At 39.4% G+C, this 20876-nt stretch overlaps 1 protein-coding gene across 6 annotated transcripts in view; it reads right to left on the reverse strand.

Annotated features, from left to right (window-relative positions):
• Positions 1 to 20876, reverse strand: part of LOC139817527 (zwei Ig domain protein zig-8) — a 129284-nt gene that overhangs the window by 30107 nt on the left and 78301 nt on the right. For all 6 annotated transcript variants that reach the window (XM_071785694.1, XM_071785698.1, XM_071785696.1 and 3 more), the window contains one exon: positions 8112 to 8289. In XM_071785694.1, the coding sequence (XP_071641795.1) occupies positions 8112 to 8289 (178 nt within the window). The remainder of the gene's footprint in view (positions 1 to 8111; positions 8290 to 20876) is intronic.

Raw genomic sequence — 20876 nt, forward strand, 5'->3', positions numbered from 1 at the left:
CGCCCCCCTCCCTTCTCAGCGGCTTTATTCAAGACCCTCCCGAAGATTCGCAATGCAACATTCGTAAAGGAGGCAAGAAGTGGCGGAAACGTGTGCCTCCTTTCGCTCGACGAACTCGAATGGAAGGAACCTGTGCCATTGAGAAGGAGAAGAACGAATAAGGGGGTGGGACGTAACGGCGGCAACGGAAGGCACGCAGAAAAGGGTAGAAAAAGTCCAAAAGTACTCGACGTCGGTAGCGGAGTTTGCGTAAAGGGGTTTAGGTAAATTGAAAATGGAATTAAATTCCCTGGGCGCTGTTCGAGAGAGGGATACACACGGTATACGCCCCGGAAAGTCGAGAAAGGAAAGATGTACTCGTTGTTTCTTTTTTTTTCTTCTTCTCTTTTTTTCCCCCTCCTTTTTTTCCCACCTCCCTCGTCACCCACTCGCGCCTTCTTCGCTCCCTCGTTACACATCCGTGTCGCTCCTACCCCGTTCCATCTTTCGAAAGTCATCCGGCGAACGTGCGACGCCGAGTAAGGTACACAACAGGCTCACCCCCGGTGTAAATGGGCGTACGACGCGCGCGAGTGCCGTGTTCTTCCTCTGGTAAATATGCTCGCATAAATATACATATATGCTTTCAGCGACGAAATATGCATGTAACTTACGGCGATACAAAGATAGAACTGCGTGTGAAGGAAAAATATTGAAGAAATCGACATAACGTGTCGCGCCGCGCTGCAGTCGCTTGAACGGCGTTAAATCGCGATACCTCGCCGACACGGAGGAAAATTGCGTTGCCGCGTGTTTACCTGACATAAAACTAAAATTAAAAACAAAAACGCTCGACTTTACACTCTCGAACAATGCAAAATTCGCACTCTCGATGATGTAATACGTATTTTAAAAACGTAACATGGGCGTAATATGGCCAACGCCTTGAATTAACGCGAAACGCAAACGCGATTTTCCTGCGCTCCATCTAAATATTCATCGAGTAATAAACTCTCGACTTAATGCCTATGCCAACGTTTAAAAAATCGATGATAGCGGGGGCGCTTTATTCCGACTATATCATGATTAAGCTGCGGTCCTTGCTACATCATGCAAGGTATCGATCCGCTAAAACCCGTTGAGTAACGATCAATCAAACGGATACGGGGCCTGACTTACAGCTATATAGAAGGTAACACGGCTCCCGTGGCAAATCCTCTGGCAATGTTGAACTCGAGTCCATAATTGAATGCCGTATACAGTGACGGGAGATTTCACAGTGAATATTCGGACAAGCGATGTGTTTCACACTTTGCATAGGCAGTGCACCCGTAGTTCTTTTCGCGTCTAGGATACTTCTGGCACGTTCTATTTTTCCTCTTACTTATAAAAACGTTGTAAGTATAAGAGAACGGTGGCACGACTGTATGTACGTGAAAGCTTAAAAATGTATCCGTCGTTTCAATATAAAGAGGGACAGGAAGAGAAACAAACACGCAACGACGAATACTTCGCGTTGACAACGCGATAACGCGATTACTCAATAGGACTATGTAAATCTCGTTAATTGCCACCTTCTCCGAGAATTTCGGAAGGTAGTGACAAGCCCCGACTTCTCTCCGAGAAATTCCTGCTAATTCCGCAAGGGACACAAAGCGCTTAAAATTAGCGCGAAATGCAGCATGAATAATAATATTACGCGAATAAGAAGACACCTTCGTTAAAGCTACATCGCAACTAATAATGTTTGGCACGGTTGAGTGTTTCATCACATTTTAACACTGCCTTACAATAATTGGATAAACGTGGTAAGAGGCAAAGAATTCTTGTTCAAAGCCGTACCAAGGTACGGGATAAACTTTTCCGATAAAATGGGCACGCAACTGAAAGACGTACATGAGGATTGACACGTCACTCCGAGTGCATTTATATTATATGTCATGATACATTATAAACATAATTAATCGAGAGCCGCTTGCAAAATGGGACCAAATAAAAGTAAAACCATGAATGCGTCATACGTTAATCAATGTCGTCGTTAACCGTCAAAGCATTAACACGATTATACACAGTGCAATTTAACCGTACCGTAATTTGTTTATGGGAATTTGATAACGTGCCAGAGCACGCGGGGCAAAACTTGTCCGGATTGGATTTTGTATTCCTCATTAAGCAACTTGGTATATTGATTGATTGCTACGCTGCAGTTCTGCATGCGTTTAAAAAATAGAAATCGCATTATTGCTTTAAAACATGCATCGTATAGGTAAAAGATTGATCGTGTAGATCGGTGAGTTTATTGGCATGATAATCACATGTATTATTTACTCTTAATTTGCTAATCTTGTCGAGATCAATTAGTCAACGTAATTATCATAAATTCAATTCGAGCAATTTTCTGGACTGATTATGAAACGATTACAGAAAGTGTATGCAAAAAGAATTCGTATCGCTTTATCATCTACAGTACCAAAATTGGAAAAAAAACCATAAACGATACCTATCCGCGATATTGTCGTTGAAACCACTTCGCATGAAAAAAAGTATTGCTGATTACTTTGGAGCCTTGCCAAAACGTTCAGCGAAGAATATCAAAAAAGTTAATGAAGAATATTTTCCGTTACGCATGACTTATTATAGGGCCATAACTATTAACGTTTAAATAAAGACAATGTCATAATTACTGAACTAAGTAAGTTGATTTGAATATTGTCAAGTTTAACTGAAGAATTATGTAACTTACAATAGAGAAAAGAAATAAATCTATTCGCGTCAAAAATTGCTACAAAGACGTTACTTTACTCTAATCTAATAAATTGAGTTTTTAAAAGGCCTACTATTTTGCATAATAGTATCTTAGATATAAAAGACACGTAAAAGAGAAAATACAAAATCATGTAATTGCGTGGTACAACAATATGGCACGCTTTATATTGTTCTTTATAATTGCATAAATCCATATAGAGTTAATTTGCATATTACTGGCATACGTGTACGTCCGGCATAAATTAACTAATGTTACGCAAGTTATTTTTCGTATCTATCGGATATTCATATATTGCAGTACGTGCAGTATCGCGTTGCATATGTAGTCACGTGGAATTAAATCCATTACGCGTGCTTAATTATTTTATTACTGACGGTCGCAGCAAATGAGATCAACGAGAGATAGGTACTTTCCTGGATTTCTATATCGTTGACTATTCTATTAACGAAATGCATGCAAACAATGCGTTTTTTTTATATCTGAAAAGTAGGATCATAACATTTTATTATACAAGTAATGAATATTCATTTCGGATTCTTATTAGCGGCTCATTGCGCTGCGAATGATATCTCTGCCAACGTGAAAATACGATGCAGAGTAAGAAAAACGGGCCCATGTTACTGCCAAGGACTATCTATAAAAATGCAAAGGAGGATGCATAACAATTCCAATAAACACCGCCTTTAATGAGAAACGGATCTAACTTTAGGAAAGCGCCTGCTTCCCCTTAATTGTACTTTGTGGAAAAGTTTTATAAAATTATGGAAAAGTTTGCGGCCGCAATTATCACCTAGGGACGAAAGCGTCGTCACTAACAATCTGATAAATTTATAACCTTTTTATCCGGTCACGGTCACGAATCTTTTAAAATTAAGTAGGTATTACATCGACGAACGAAATGTTGAAATAGTGTGTATGTATGTATAAAACCCAATTATTTTTCAAAGAATTATATCGCGAAAAAAATATGATAACAAAAAGAAACGTTTTTACGACGTCCAGTAATTTGCATCTTTCTTTTATCACCTTACTTTTAGCTTGAAAATCGATAAACTCAGCGCGTGGGATTTATATTCATTTTTCACGGGAAATCTTCTTATATTTGAACGCAATATGGAATATGATATTGGAAAATAGAGGCAACTTAAACTTAAAAGTTGTATCACGCCGATGGGCGCTAACAGGGAAAAAACTTCGTGAACACGCAGTATTTATTTATAACATATTCTGTACAGTCACTTCTGTTTTCCCGCACGGTCGCAGCGTTTTCGCGCGATGCATATACAATCCACTCCGGGTAGCAGCCATGAAGAAGTCATCCCGTAAGTTTCATAAAAGTTTACGGCAGATACAAACTTTTGATCGGAGGATCGGTCCGTAGTCCGTACGTGCATCCCCTTCATTTCGCTCTTGTTTAATGCTCGAGGACAAACGATTATTAAAATGTAATTCCTATTTAAATAAATGTAAATCCTATCTCTTGCTATTCGTTTTTTATATAATTTATTTCATATAATATTTCATATTATCATCCGTAGGAAAATTTTACATTTATCAGAAACCGTTATATTTATCACGGAAACAATTCCGCAACGTTCGAGATGTTAGAGATGTTAACAAATGGGAATATCCAAGTCCGGTGTAGATATATAGGTAGTATAGTCCACTTGTGCTACTTTTTCTTTAAATCTTTCAGGTATCGCACAGAAGGCCGAGTAATAATATCGACATTTCGGTAGCGTTATTTCGGAAAGAGGATAACAAAAAGCCGTGACCGGAATAGAATTTTGAAATATGGGGCCTATTTTATCGCGGACACTGATATAAAAAAAAGGAGCAGCACCAGTGTCCCTCTTGTTGCCATGAAATATTTGCCACCGTGGGTTCAACGTGTACGACCGATAAAACAAAATCCGATTAAATGCTTTGTTTTCGTCACGCTTTTTTTCTGCGCTACGACGCCCGTGTCCTAATTGATTTGCCGAGTAATGGATCAGCCCGCACGTATCACCGTAGCCAAAACGAGCGTCGGGACGTCGGCGTCGGGAGTGTCGGGACGTCGACCAATGATACGATATCATTGCATACAACGCGCAATATATTTCGCTTTATATTTATCGTCTTTAATAACGTATTAACTCGAAATCCATCATTATGTTAATAAAAGAAACATTCGATCTTGAATTTGTTCATCTCTTATTTCTAAAGATAGTAAAAGACTAATAATTTCTTAAAGTTTAACCAACATTTCTACAAACATTTTATGAATATTGTGAAACTGAAGCCGCTGTGAGTAACGTTAAATTACAAAAAGCAATATTAATTAATATTAATTAATATTAGCTATTAAAAATATTCCAAGTTTATTGCATTGATATCTTATGTGATTGAACCAAGCATCTAATAATAAATTAACAGCAACAGTGTCGGTATTATTTCAACAATTCGTCTGTGCAGCATTTAAGAATTTTCCTAATTTCGTGTCGCTATTAAAAGTCATGCATCGCGATATTTTGCTATTATCCAACTACTACCAGAATCGCACGCTTGATTATGGCGAGCTTAATACCGCGTTGGCGATACATGCTTGAGGCGTGCACTCACAGACTTGACCAACTTACAGAGAACGCCCAAGGTGAAGAGTAATAGACAGGAGGTCGGCAAGCTACGAGATACTAGAGACGGTGAAGTGTGACACTATGTGCGGAACATAATAACGTTATACTGCTAACTAACTTCACCGATGTACTATCTATATCAACCTTGCATCTTTAGACGTTTAAGCCAATGAGAGTTTTCGCATCAACAAGTAGATAGCAATACAAGCCTATAAAGTTAGATGAGGTGAGAAACTCTCCAACATATATGAATTTAATAATAATAAAGGCTCACACATGATTAGAAATCAAACGAAGAAAAATGGAGCGTTGAGCCATAACAAGGTGTCGGTGTTCAATTCTATACTTAAGTAAAGAAGTAACGAATTGTAATGTACATACTGTACATATACATTTATTCCAACTTAATAGACTGCGCGCCGCAAATTTGTCGGACTTGAAACACAGCTATCTTGGAACATTAATACCCTTCCCTTCCCGGAATTAAATCGACGCGATTTAATTGTTTAAAAAACTGTAAAGAATTTATTGCGAAAAATATTACCTCAGCCAGGATTCGAACCTGGAACCTCCCTCATTCCAAATTTGCGACGCGCAGTCTATTAAGTTAAAATAAATGTATATGTACAGTATGTACATTACAATTCGTTATTTCTTTACTTAAGTATAGAATATATGAACACCAACACCTTATTACGGCTCAACACTCCATTTTTCTTCGTTTGATATATTTTACTCTTATACCCTGGAATGATAAACAGAGACTTTCCTACGTCGGAAGGCATAGTAAAATAATAAATTTAGCCAACAATTACGGTTATATCACGAAGATTATGTATAAGATCATAAATAGCATGAAGTTTGATTATTCCTCCTCTCTCTCTCTCTCTCTCTCTCTCTCTCTCTCTCTCTCTCTCTCTCTCTCTCTCTCTCTCTCTCTCTCTCTTCTCTCTCTCTCTCTCTCTCTCTTTCTCTCTGTATGCGTATATGATCCACGGAATATACCTGCGAAAATTTTATATCGAGAGCAACTTGCAAGATACGATGATACAGTCTTTTCATAATGGTTCATCAAGCCGATGCATGCCATTATAATATGGATTCACTGGAGTGAACCAGTAATCACGATAGACGACGCGACGGCGTGATCGAATGTCGTTCATTTGCAGCACTGCATTTGATGTGTTCGATTTAACGAATCTCGCAAAACGCTTCACGGGGACAATCAAAGGGTAATAGAATGTGCTCTCAATAAATTACGCATGCATACGCATTCTACGTGCTGTCCCGCATTATGCCATATCGATCCGACCAAAATAAAAACAAAATTGTTGCGTCTTACGAACCGCCCACGTAACATTTATATTATAGACTTTTAATTTATAAATGCAATCTTACCCAAAATTTATAAAAAAATTAATATTATTAACGACGAGAAAAATATCTTATAATTTGCCTACGTAATTTATAGACGTAATTTTTGTATATAGATGTAATTGTATTCAAAATTTTTAGAAAAGCCCTGCTCGAATCGCCTAATATTTTCGCAAATTTCAAAAATATAAAATTCTATAAAAAGATCAATGTTATTAAAAATGACAAAATGTACATGTAATATCTTCCCGGGCGCAGATCTAATGCATAAATGTTCATTCTGATTTTTGTTGTAACAATTTAATTGTTTACATTGAAAAAAGATATTGAAATAACATTGGTCAAATATTTTAGATTTTAAATTAATAACTTGAAAAAATAAATTCACTATTAATTTATTTTTTATTTCATCAAATATTCCATGCCGATTTTATTAAAAAAAAAAATAAAAAAATAATTTATACAGACGTTTTTTAATTGTTTTAAAATTCCGCAGCTAATTTCAATTGATTGGTCTAATTTCTGCTAATCGTACCTGTTACCCGATTTCTAATTAAAAGTTTTGTATGTTTTATTCAAAGCCCGTTTCCTGCGTTTGGCACAAGCAATGAGCTCGTTCATTATGTGCATCGGTCCACTATAATTGAAGCGTTTTCAAGGGTGATTAAACTGTCAACAGTTCACCTGGTGCCTCGCATTTTTTTCTTTCAGGCTCAATATCGATCACGATATATTATTGTTACTAATGTCTCATAGATTTTTCAAGTATCACTATTATTATCGCGTAAACTGTCAAATATGTAATATGACCTAACCGATTATAACTAAAATAAACGAAGCGGGTGCATCAAATAATATAAGACAAAGGGACAATATTGCGCTATGTCTGAGAAAAAAATCGATATTGTTTTTATCGATGAACCGCTGATTGAAAAATCGTTCTACGAAACCGACAACATCAAATGCTGTTTGAAACGCTATTTGAAATTCATGAATGTTGTTATATCTATAACCAATTAGGTCACACACGGCCAGAAGCCGCCGCAATTGTTGACCGTCGCCCTAGAACTTTAATAGAAGCCTTTCAAAATTCACCGAACGTACCATTCTTTATCGAGGCAATTAGAATGCCCGCTTATGCAGGTTGCATAAACCATCGAGTCCTCGACCGAATTACCAGAATGTTAACTAGCTATATTTAAGCGCACTGCTGTTATGCTGCACGTCAAATAGACGTAATATATAACGTAATGACGAACTATATGTACACATATGGATCAAAGCCGATGCTTTCCTCAATACAAATTGGTATATTGCCGACTGCATTGTTTAAGATGTCGCAGTACCAAAATATTATGTCTACTATTGCTTACCTGATGCCACCACGAGTCGTGTCGTAATTTAACGTACGAGATCCGTGCCGCCACGTGACATAGCCTGTAGGTTGCGGTATATTGCTGACTACACACTTCAGCTCTATTGTACTACCCGCTTTGTAGAACTTGTCACCAGCCGTAGCGCCATGCTCATCCACTATTTCCACCTTCGGCACTGCACAGAAATTTATGAAACTAGGTAATTTCGTATGCATACCTTAATAAAGGAACGATTGGATTTAATTATAACGCGAACGTAAACGAAATTACGAAACGCATGCGCGCGCGCGTACGCACCACCCACACACACACACACACACATACGGTGATTTTTTAAATCGAACCCAGTAAAACTGCTATATTTGGTAGTGCTTTTCAACTTATTCGGGAAACGCGTTCCAGTGAATTGATGATTCGATGGTAAATAAACGCTAACGCGCAGGTAGATTGAGCGATCTCACTTTCGTATAAGTACTCAACTCGAGATCAAAGTGGCACGGCGCGTCATTGGACGCGCAAGCAAATGAAGCTTCGGGATCGAACGGAGGCAAGCATTAGTTGCGGTTTCGGAAGCGAAGTCGCGCTTAATTACTGTCGTAAAGCAACGGGAAATCGTTGCTTTTCCTTTTAGTGTCCGTCGCTCGTGTTTCGATCACGTACCCGATATATACGTCCGATTGAGCCTCCGAAATTTATCTCGTTTAGGGATTTTCGTGTTCGACGCGAAACATCTATTTCCAAGGGTAGGTAAATAAAATGGAAAGTGAACAACAGTTTTGTAATAATCTTGGTATATCACGAAATTATGGGCAGAATTGTTTTCTCATTACATGTCTTTTCATAACACGTCTTTATTCGACAATTTTTATTCAAGTAGCTGACATATATTATAGATAATAAGTGCACGATTAATTGTGTTTATCTTAAGTAAGTTTTTTCCAAGATAAGAGTTTCAGCGCAAACAAACGGTGACGTGGGCTATCTATAATCAACTGTACGGTGGAGCTGAATCAACAATAGTTCGCCTTGATGCAAGGAAAAATAAGGTGAAAAAAGTCAAAATTGAAGTTAAAAAAGAAAGGATCAATAAAGAATAGTAGGAGGAACAATTTTTAGAACGATTTTTGTTAGATTATAATTATCAACAAATTTTTAAATAAAATCACAAGATAAGCAACACATGTAAAGTTATATTAAAACAGAATTCGCCTTTTTTATATTTCTCTACGAAAAGCAATACGATCCTAATGTGAAGAGGAATGAACGAAAAGGGAGAAGAAGACGAAGAGACGAAAGATACGGAAAAGACAAGGAACAGGAGAGCGACAATTGCATATGAGAAAAACGAACGAACCAACTATAAATACGAGGCGAACAATCGAGGGAGCCTTTGACCTCGTGACGCCAGCTAATCAAAGCCTTGGCAGACTGATTCCGCATTGCATTCGCTCTCGCGTCCCGTTCCTCCCTCGTCCTTCTGCCGCCCGCCGCGGCCGGCCAAACAATGCCTGACAGCGGCAAACTTTCGAAACGTCCATTTAGGAAAAACTCCATTTGCACCGAAATGAAGGCCACTAACTGATCTCCGTCTCCTTTCTTCTTTACAATTCAACGCTTCGCTCGCGACCCAATGTCGCTCGCCATTCTGTATCACTCGGACAACTCTCGCGCGTCGTTATAGCACCAACAAGCGTCCCGTTCGACCACCCACCCGCCCAACCGACGCATCTGTGCGTTAACTATCCGCTATTGTGCTCCTCGTCATTACTAACCGCTTTCCTATCCTCTTTTTTCCCACTATGAAACTCGGGACGCCCGTTGGGAAACAAAAGACAACCCGTTAAAGCAGACTGAAACAACCAAGGACAAAGCTTAGCCGAGATTTTTTTTTTTTTTTTTTTTATAACGGAAACAGGAGCCGTGTTTGGCCGGCTCGTTCCCGATTTATCCATTTTTGCTTTTTTATTTATCGAGTTACCCAGTCTCGTGTCTCCCTTGCGGTCGGTATACTCCGGATACATCCTTTGAGGGTGACTTGTAGCACGCGTCCTTTGAGAGTTGCTTTCTTTCGTGTGACTCGCGGCGTCGCTATATGCTCTTTGCTCTTTCTCCACACTGTTTTTACGCAGCGCAAAAAGAAACGTCCGCGTTACTATCTCTCGCTGCTTTTAACCCCGCGGAATCCTGTCAGCAGGAGTTCTAGGCGAAAGAAATTTAACCGAATCAAAGGAATACGCTATGAGGGATATTTAGATTATTTAAATTCAACGTATTCTTTAGTCAACGCCAATCTCTTCCACTCGCAACTTTCTAGAAACGTTTCGCTGCTACGAAATTGAAATAATAATATCGCCAGCAGTAAATGCACTCTTGAACTTCAGGCAATATTTCCACCAACGTGGAAAAGTTTTGTAATTTAATAGTCAAGTTATAGTAATTTTGTACTTAAATTATATATAACTATATATATAATATAATTTAACTACAAAAAAATATATATGTATAGTGTGTGTGTGTGTATATATGTATATGACTGTATTAAATTGAAACATTGATATAAATCACGAACTTTGAAATTAAAAGTAAATATACCTACGTATATATTGTGTGAGCAAATAAAAAAAATTTATTGTACATTTACTCGCGTTTACTCTGCTCTTATGTAATTATATAAAATTCATTTCATATTTTAACGTGGAACAGATTTGAATTTGCTCGTGAAATGTGTGTCGAGAAAATACCAGATTGTTTTTTTTTTATCTGACCACGATTTAATAATACTCTTCTCAAAATTTTTTGAAATTAATCCGACGATGTATCAGACACTTCTTGATTAAAGCTGAAAAAGAGCGTTTGGACATAAAGGATCTAGATCAAACAAACGAACAGACATAAACGAGCTACTTGCTGAGTGCAAACGCCATCATGATTCCATGTTCGCGCTCACTCGCTTAATCTAAATCCGGTTTAACGTAAATACCAAATATGTCGTGTATTTCCTGTACATTAATTAATTATTCAAAGTCCTTAATGAAGCTTAATATATCATACATCTATGGATGTGTCTCAAAGTAGTTTCTTACGGCTTAAACTCTCTTTCATCAAAAGATTATCGCGATAATTGACTTGAGGTAATTTATAACACAGCGATGATACGATGAAACAATGAGATTAACGCTACGTTTTACGGGGTGTCCTTTGTATTTCACTGTTCACGTCCCGAGCGGGCCGAGCGTGCGTCCCTTGTGCACCCACAAACGGCCGCGTGCAATTACAAACAAGCACTTTGAACACGAAACTCATCGTTGGTACGTGGTTTACGAAGAGCCATACGACATGCTCGACAAAATTACCTGCACGGGCGAGGAAAACGTGGTATACACGTAACGCGCGAAAGAAACGCAAGATACGTGGTGTAGCGTGCGAAAGAAACCGGAAAAACTAAAGGATACCTCGCGCGAGCGGAGCCAAGTAGCGTTCCTCGGAAAGTTTGACGTGAAACTTGCGATGTATCAGGATTTCCTATAGGGAGACCGCGGCAAGCAACCAATCTCAAGTTTACGCGTCTAACTTTTACCTTCCTTCTCGCGAATATATCTTGCCCGCATACGTCGTTCCGGGTGCACGTTATCAGAAATCATTGAAACGTTAACGCGATCTAAGACGCCGCGAGGAACGAGTAAGCAATATCGCCATTCGAAATTATATGTAATTTAAGTTTCTCATTCAATTTGTATTTTACATTTTATTATAGTTATATTGCGCGCCGATTGAAGAAATAATTTAATGAATTTCAACGAAGCACAATTAATGAATCGTTAATAAAGGCTCAATTAATTAATTGGTGATACCTTTGAAAATTATTTCTTTGCAAATCTTCAAAGACCGTGATAGTCGACTAATTTCTAATTAAGAAAGATTTCTCAAGTATGATATTTCCTTAGTAAATCAAGTGTCAATTAGATGTGTTTCAAGATACGTTTGATATCTTAATTATCTTAATGCAGTTCATTAAATCAATGCAACCTGTTCACGGCTCGAGCCCAGTGAGCGTAGCGAGACATTTTGGTTGTATATAGCGAACGGCTACACAGTGCACTGGATACGGTGAAAACGGCGGAAACTGTCTTTTCCTATCAACCCCCTCGAGTGACACGTGCGCGACGTAGCGCGACCTCGAAACATGAATTTAGGAGCGTGACAAACGCGAGGCGGGCATCAGGAGCAGGGCGCACACGTGCGTCCGGGCGGAAAGCGGAGACACACACGTGTCCCCCGGGAGAAACAACCGGGGGGTACATATGCACGCGGAGGACCCGGGGTCACGCGTGTATGCATATGCATCCTCCGAACCCTCCCCACGGGCGACGAGATTGTGAGCAGTATGCATGGGAATCACGTTGTTGATATACGAGTGAAGCGGCGCCGTTATACGGCATATGCCGTCGCCGTAGCGCGTAGCGGCTTCGCCGCCACATCGCTGGCGCTTCACCATCCGCAGCCGCGCGGTAGTCTTACGACCACCACTATTTTCGCATAGGGAGGAAGGGAACATTCCCGTCGCATTTTACAGCGGGTATAAACCACCGGTTCCAACGTTGCTCCCCGGGCCCGAACGTTGGGATTCGAACCGCATCACCCTAAAATAATCCTCTCCAACGTTTTTGTTCCCATCTCTACTACTGTTTTCTCCTTTTACGCCTCTGCCTATCTCTCCGCCCGCGCGCTATCTTTTTACTTCGTTTTCTCTCCATTCACCTGTCCCTTTGCCGATGTATGTATATGTACATATATATATACAATATATATGTATATACTCGTCGGTTACATCGCGTGCCATCGCGTGTTCGATGTCCAATACCGAAGTTAGTTGCCTCTCGCCTTTGTGTTACGCCGCGCGATAATGGACAGACAAATTGCTCTGTTTAGCCGCGGGACAGGAACGAACGTGACTGCACGACAGAATTAATGTCCTTCGTGGACGTCAGAAAAAAAGCGTATCTAATTAAATGCGTTTGTTTGAACATAGAACAAATGCGTCAGCGTAATGTCAAGCGAGTGCATCTCAATCTACGCTCATATATTTACGTGTCTGGTGCGCCTGGTCACTTACAAAATAATGTTATAAAATATAGATGCGTTATCGGCACATTTTAATTATCTGTAATATACGTATATCTTATAATATTAATAATATTATTGTTCGTTTAAGCGATAATACAAGAATTACTCCGCGTTATATGTATAGATTAGACTAAAAGGAAGACCGTTCGTTAGCGACGCACGTTTTCATGGTATGAAATGGCGTATTCTAAATTACCGTCAGCTGCGAATTAACATACAACTACATTACGAAAGTGGTGTGATACTGCGAATTGACTTCTCTGTCCAGGTGAGACGTACGTATCCAGCGTCAAGAGCTTTTAATTAAAATATGGAGATCAGAGCGCGCAAAGCCGGCCATTGTGGCTTCGAGTGGGGCTGCAATAATAACAGATAATATATTGCTCGTGAAAATCCGCTGTAACTGGCTCTTTGAAACAATGAATTCAAATCCGAGAATCGTTACTGTTGGCGGAACAATAACGTCTCAAATCCACGACGTCCGCGACGATTGCCAAAGCCATATTTATCGTCAATATTATCCTACACTTTTTCCCCGATAAAACTATAAATGCGCTTATTACACGTTCATGTGCAACGCGCGCGATGGATCCTTTTTTTTATCCCCTTTCCGAGCGTATTTTGAATCCGCGTTCGTACACGCGACTCGTCCGGCGTTCGATTCGTTCTGCAATTTTTACGTCGACGTTATAAATCCCGTACGCGTGATCTCCGCGCGTTTTAACAGCACCGTTAATCAAACAGATAATCTTAACCATACTTCGTCCGTTACCCGCTATATCAAACAAGTCATCGTCCGATTTTTATTGGAATTTTACGCTTCGGTTATTACAGATGGCTGCATCACGTTGCGACGATCGCGCGCCCGCGCCGGGGCTCGTATACGCGAAAGAAACCAGACCAAATAATTACGTTCGCGCGAGTGACGTTCAACGATTCTTCTTCTCCGATTTTCGTGGAAAATTCACTATTTTTTCCGCGGCCGATCCTCGTTCTCCGCGATGCGTTTTACGCGCCGTTGAACGCACGCACGAGGTATATCTTCATTAGTCTACTCTGGACTCGGTCTAGTTAACTGATTGGTTCGCCAGTCATCTCGATTTCACGCTTCGCGGGATCTGGTGTCTGCTGTGTGTCCTTGCACGTAACATTAACGGATATATTGCGTGTCGATGTACGTTTCGACGTGGTCGTAAATACGAATTCTCGATCGCCTTTCGTCGTTCAGTTCGAACGATGGTCTCAATTGGCGAGAATGCACGATCGCGGGCAAACGGTGGATTGTTCGGAGTGCCATTTCTCGGATCAGAGAGGCAAGCTTTACTTAAACGTAGTATTCAGTAAACCGCGGGGATTCAGCGGCTCAAGGATAATAACGCTTAACTGCGAGCGATGGAATCGATCCTTCGACCCTGATAGGCAAAAACCCCTCCTTTATTGATTTATTCTACTTCGGAGTCTTTAACTTATTCTTTTTATCCGCTCATCCTTTCTGTTCTTCCGCGTGTATATGTATATGTATATGTATATATATACACATATACATGCTAAAGCTTTTTTCCAAGTTTTTCTTTATTAATGTCAACTTCAGCCAATCTAATCTCTTAAGAAAACAGCTTAACAATACACTACGAATTACCAGAACCATAATAACCATAAATAACTGTAATGTATCGTGACAAGTTCAGTAGATATTATCTACCGTTACAATAATACCGTTTTATTCTCCATAAATTAAAACTCCACGGATGCGTCTCTCTAAATGTGGAGAAATGTACTTTAAGCGCGTAGGCAAACTAGGAAATACTATAGGAATACAAAGAAAAAGAAAAAAGCACGAAAGCAAAAGAATAAAAGCGAGAGACAAGCCGCGGAAGAAGGCAGATAGGTTGCGTTTTATGGGAGAACATATAAATTCCTATTCCGAGTCTCTGAGAGAACCCGGTAAGAAAAGGAGATGACTTTATCGATCGTTTCTAAAGCTTACCGTTATCTAGATACGGTTGGCTGATGTTTTAGCGAACGAAAAAAAAAGTCCCGGCGAATTTAACCGACCCAAAGATCGGATGGTATAGCACCCATCAAGCAAAGCCGCCACTTTCTTTATCCGATAAGAGGAAATTGAAGCTTAATCGGAAACATCTCTCGCGCACGCATATGTGCGTATAATAAACGTATTTCGCTTCGTCGTTCGCAATAATATATAACATATATCATTAACCCTCCGTCACACATCTGTTCAGGGCCGGTTATTCCAACCTATTGGTAAGCTAACTAATAGTTAAATCATATGTCTATATTTGTCTAATTTAAAGGAAAAACAAAGACATATATATGATTTAACTATTAGTTAGTTTACCAACAGGTTGGAACAACCAGCCCTTTATTAGAGCACTTAAGTTTGCCGGGTCGTTGCTCGAACACTCATTGAACCCGGAAACTCATGGAAACTCATGGAAACCGGCGTCACCGCGGCAGCGAAACCTCTCTGTCAACTTTTTTTAGGGAGGGGGGGAGGAGATACCAAACACCGTCTCCTTCTCTTCACGAAAAAACACAAGAAAAGAATTTCGTTTGGGGCTGTAAAGCCCCATAGGTGTAGCGGAGGGTTAATATAACGTAACAGGAATAATTAATATAACGTAACAGTAATGATTAATATAACGTAACAATTTGAAAATTAATATCTGGAAGACGATACTTGCGGAGCTTTCTTACGTAATATCTATGGCTCAAATAATATCGATAAATCTTATATAACAAGCGTGAGGTATTTCATTGTCACATGAAACACAGAAGGCAGCGATATGGTTGAACAAAGGGCGATCTCTTACGAAAATAGACGTACCGCGCTAATATATGGAATCCCGATGCGAAAATAATGCATCCCATTCGAATCGATAATAACGTGCAGCTTAGCCCGGTTCAATCGCATATGATAACAATCCATTGTTTATCATTCCATTGTATGCACCTAACAATGCAACGCGCTTGACCTGTGCCGAACGTTACTAAGCTGCTGCGATCTGTCACATACTTGGGTCAACACCTTAGACGTTAAGTGATTTATCTAGGCGCGCTATTGTGTGTGTCAAGTGTTGCGTAGGTAATTGCGCGTGTGTGCGAATTAGTAATTCTCTAATTCTCAGATTATAAATTAACTTTATATGTTTACACAAACAGCGTAATATATTATCGCTATCGTAAAAGCAATTTACGGAGTAGAATAAAATGACGTAGAATAAAGTAGCGTATTACACGAGGGGAATATTTAATATAAACTACTATTTAATCCCGATCTACCAATCATCGCAGTAGCGTTCCTGCATTTAATTAGACGCAAATTACACAGGAGATGACTAAGTGCCATTCATACGCAGGGGGTAATCGATTGCTGATAGCGTGACGAATAATCCACTGTATTGGAAGTGCGCAGAAACCTCGGGTAAATGAGAGCGTAAAATGCGATGTGCACGAAACCGAATATTATTGGAAAATAAGCCAAGCGCATTCTCGCGGAATACTATTTACGCTTGCAAATAATACTTTGACTAGTCATGGAAACTGTATCCGTGTATCTCCGTCCAGAATTAGTATTACGAAAACGCAATCAGTAAAATGAAATATTCTGAAATTTATTGTAAAGAATTGCAATAATTTCTTGCGAAAGGAGTGACATTATCGATCTTAATGTCAATAAATGTATCCGTCACAAACTGATTTTTTTTATTACTGATGTCTTTTTATTACGCACTGTATAGTAGCAATTTAAAAACTGCAAGCTAATCGAATGCTAATCCATGTTAATCAAATTAAATTTTAAGATAGCGTTAAGTCGACTTGTCTAATTCATCTCACGGCAAAAAATATCGTCTATTCGTGAAAACTGATCGGCCCACTACGAATTAAATGAAATTGCAATTACTGCATTAGTTTAATCACGCATCGTCGATCACCCTGACGGTATACGAGTAACTAACGAGTAACCAGCGGCAGACATTTCCTGACTCTTGTTGATTAATACCGCGCACTAGCCTTTCACGTTTATCGATTAAGTGCATCTACTAATTTACTACGTAACAAAGATAAATTCGCGAATGAATAAAATAATTTTATTCATTAGCATTTAAGTTAATCGATTGCACCCGAATGAACGAAGAAATCAAGAATATCGTGTTAAACCCGACGTAATAAATAATATAAATACGTTTGTTGACACAAGGGATCGGTAAAATTTCACGAAAAAAATTCCGTCGAGAAACTCTTGAATAAATAACCGTGGGGTCGCGGACTTAAAAATTTTCAAGTGCTCGCGCAATTTGCGCGGATTCCGAACGACTGGACGCGATGTAAGTACGGCGATAGAGGACGCCTCATTAAAACTTGATCCCGCGATTCCGAAGGGTTCCGTGGAAATGGAACGCAACTTCATACGACGAAATCCCACGAAAGTATCTTTCTACGGTGCAGAGTTACGATAAGTGGAAGAGTCAACGTTGATGACACTTTGTCCCGCCCGCCAGTCTCTATACCCGAGCGAGGTTCTTTCGTGGTACCAGGTTCTACTTTTCCCCAGAGTTCTCCGTGATATTGCTTAGAGTAAGCCGTGCCAGCCCTACGCCTTGCCTCGGGGTATAAATTTAAAATTATGCAAGTAATGCATAGTTTCTGCCCTCCTACATACCAAGCGCCGTGGAAGAATGGTCGGAAGGGATGAGTCGCAATAATAGACTTTCAGTGATAAAACGCGGTCTTATATCGAAACGGCTTACGTCGGCTAGTGTGCCGTCTGGGTGAAACTATTACCGGCTAGTTGACGCGACATAACTCACCCGTTAAAGCCGTGCTGGCGAAAACGAAAGCATAACGATAACTCTCGATGAAACGCAGGATAAACCGCTATGGAGGAGAGGATAAAACTTTAATATCAAATTCGTTGTAAAAAGAAGCGTATCTGTATAATTTTTTCTTATGAAAGAATAAAAAGACGCTTTTAATCAAATTTGCTAAAAACTACCCTCTCACCCATAAATGTTACGGTTTTATACAACAATATTATAAAGTTCTCTAAAAAGTTCTTTATAATCAAAATAATATTGTGTATATTGCTTTAAAAACGCAGCGTGTAAAAAACAATAATCTGTACGCAAGGAAAATATTATTGCAAAAAATCTCCAGTGTCAACAGAAGATACGAATGAAAAAAAATACATGTCGGATACGCACGTTGATGAATCGTAAAGTATTGGAGATGAGAAATTCCACTTCATCCCCTTTTTTCCTTCTTTGCTCAGCAGACAGCTAACACGCGAATTCCATGAGAGAGAGAGGGGGGGAGGAAGGAATTTAGCTCTTGAAATGGAAAGAATTTGGCCCTTGATGAAACAAGCTTCTTAAAACCACCTATTTGCCGATAGCAGACCGAAAGGCGGCACTTAAGTATAACTCGTGGGGTCATCTTCCGCCGCTTGGTAACCCTCGAGCTTGTCTCGACAACGGGCAACTCGCGAGAAAGGCAAGGGTAAATATTAGCAAAGAGAAGGCGGGCTTGCTTGTGGAGGGCGATTTAATAGCGAGGCCTGCAATTTGAATCGCAAATTCCGGCACGCTTACGGGACGCTGCGCGGCTAGAAAATAATTAAGGATTTATGGGTTTCGTATAAATTTGCCTAATTCGCGTGCTCGACGATGCAACGCGACGGACTCTCGTCGTTCTTCTTCATTCCGACGAAACTCGCATTCGCGTACCGTGTGCGTTTTACTGTCGGTACTGTCATGCGCGAGATTATCCCGACGTCGCTGTAACGTTTATCGCGAATATACGCCATTTCATATACAGATTCCAGACACTTTGTAAAAAGTCGCCGGATTAGCGAAACGCCACGTTTCGCGATAACACACATGGTGGAGCTCTACACAACGATAATTTTCGATTTCAGATATAATCGACTGAAAAACTTTTATATCCGAGAAACTGATAAAAATATTTAACAATTTTTTTACAGACTCTTCTTGAAACGTTATATAAACATATTTTCAAAGGTAAATTATTAACTGTTTTTGCAACTAAATTGTTTATAACTTTCCATAAATCCGATATTTTAGTTCTTTCATTAGAAAAAGAAAAGAGGAAACGGAGATATATACAATTAAAATTGAAATATTCTCAAAAGTTGCTTAAAATTCCTTTTTATCAATAAAAGTGCGTCCATTGTAAGTGATACTCTTGTAAAATAGTTCGTTGTTCTTACACTTATCTAGTTACACTAGCGAGTGGCGATAAAGCGTCGATTGCATCTGACAGAGCGAGTAAGTGACGCGATACTTTGTAACTTCCGACGTGCCGGAAGTCATCAAGGTAGCGTACGGAAATAAGACATTATCGATCAATGTATAAAGCTGGTGGTCTTTATGGGCCAGCATAATATATCATGATATAACAGGTAGAAGTAGTTGAAGAAGACAGGGATGCATCGATCAATATGACAGAGCAAATGTCAAACAGAAATAATCGCGTCTACTTTAAAGTAGCACAAACAACAAGATACAGACACATGGAAAATAATTCAAATAAAGTGTAAATTATTAATTTCAAACTTTCTGTCTCTAATTAATATTTAAAAATCAATATTAAATTTAATATTTAATTTATTTTTAATATTAAATTTAATATTAAAAATAAATAACATAATGTTAAATTCTAATGTCATTGATCGTATCTGAGAATTAATCCTTCTTATTGTCAGATCGAGCTTCGAGAATCGTGAAACGAAATGAACTAGACTGCAATAAAGTTAGTAAAAAGATTTCGCGATTTTGGACAGTGATTTGTCGCGTAGTCGCTACATCGCGAAAGATCTGGGTCGTGTTCCGTATGAAGCCAAGTCTCTCAGCTATTATCCCGCGGTTCTCGTCGTCTTCGTTCCTCTGTTTATACCGCACACCTCGTTTCAAATTTTTCCTCGCGACGACAGCTTGTGTTACGCCCTACGTTTCTGCACACGCTTCTATCTTTTGCAGCTGTGCGCGCGTCTAGCTGTGCGCGACCTGTTTGTTATACACGCGGGACTAACACAATGTTAGTTTACAAGCCGAGGAGGTAATAGAAAATATCTTGGCGTCGTACGTGTCGATATGACCCAACGGAATTGTAAATGAGGCGCATCGCTCCTCCTTATGCATTTCATTTCTGAACGCGACTCGACACAGTGCAAGAGAAACTCGTAAAGACGTGTGTGAGGAGAAAAATTGAGAATATTCAAGGAAATTTTACACAAGAAGCGTATCGCACGATGGATTATCTCATCAGGGTGCTAGAATAATAAGCAAGAATCCATTTTTAATATGTTTATAATGAAATTATAAAAAAAAGTAATTTACGTAGCTCATGAAATTATTTCATACACTCACATCTTTTCGTATCTTACGCAAGTCACGTAATTACGTGAAGAAAGTCGCGTAATTTAAGGAATATAAGGTAAAATAAAGCGCACAGCTAAGCAGTAGTATAAGTATGCAGAGAACACAGAGATAAACTTCTGGTAGCGCTATAATATTCGTGTTTATCGTGTGCATTTTACAGCTCCTTAGCAAATTCTCCAAGCGCTCTTAGCTACCCAGCATTTTTCCCGCTTCGTCT

This window comes from Temnothorax longispinosus, chromosome 8, assembly GCF_030848805.1.
Source record: "Temnothorax longispinosus isolate EJ_2023e chromosome 8, Tlon_JGU_v1, whole genome shotgun sequence".
Taxonomy (NCBI): domain Eukaryota; kingdom Metazoa; phylum Arthropoda; class Insecta; order Hymenoptera; family Formicidae; genus Temnothorax; species Temnothorax longispinosus.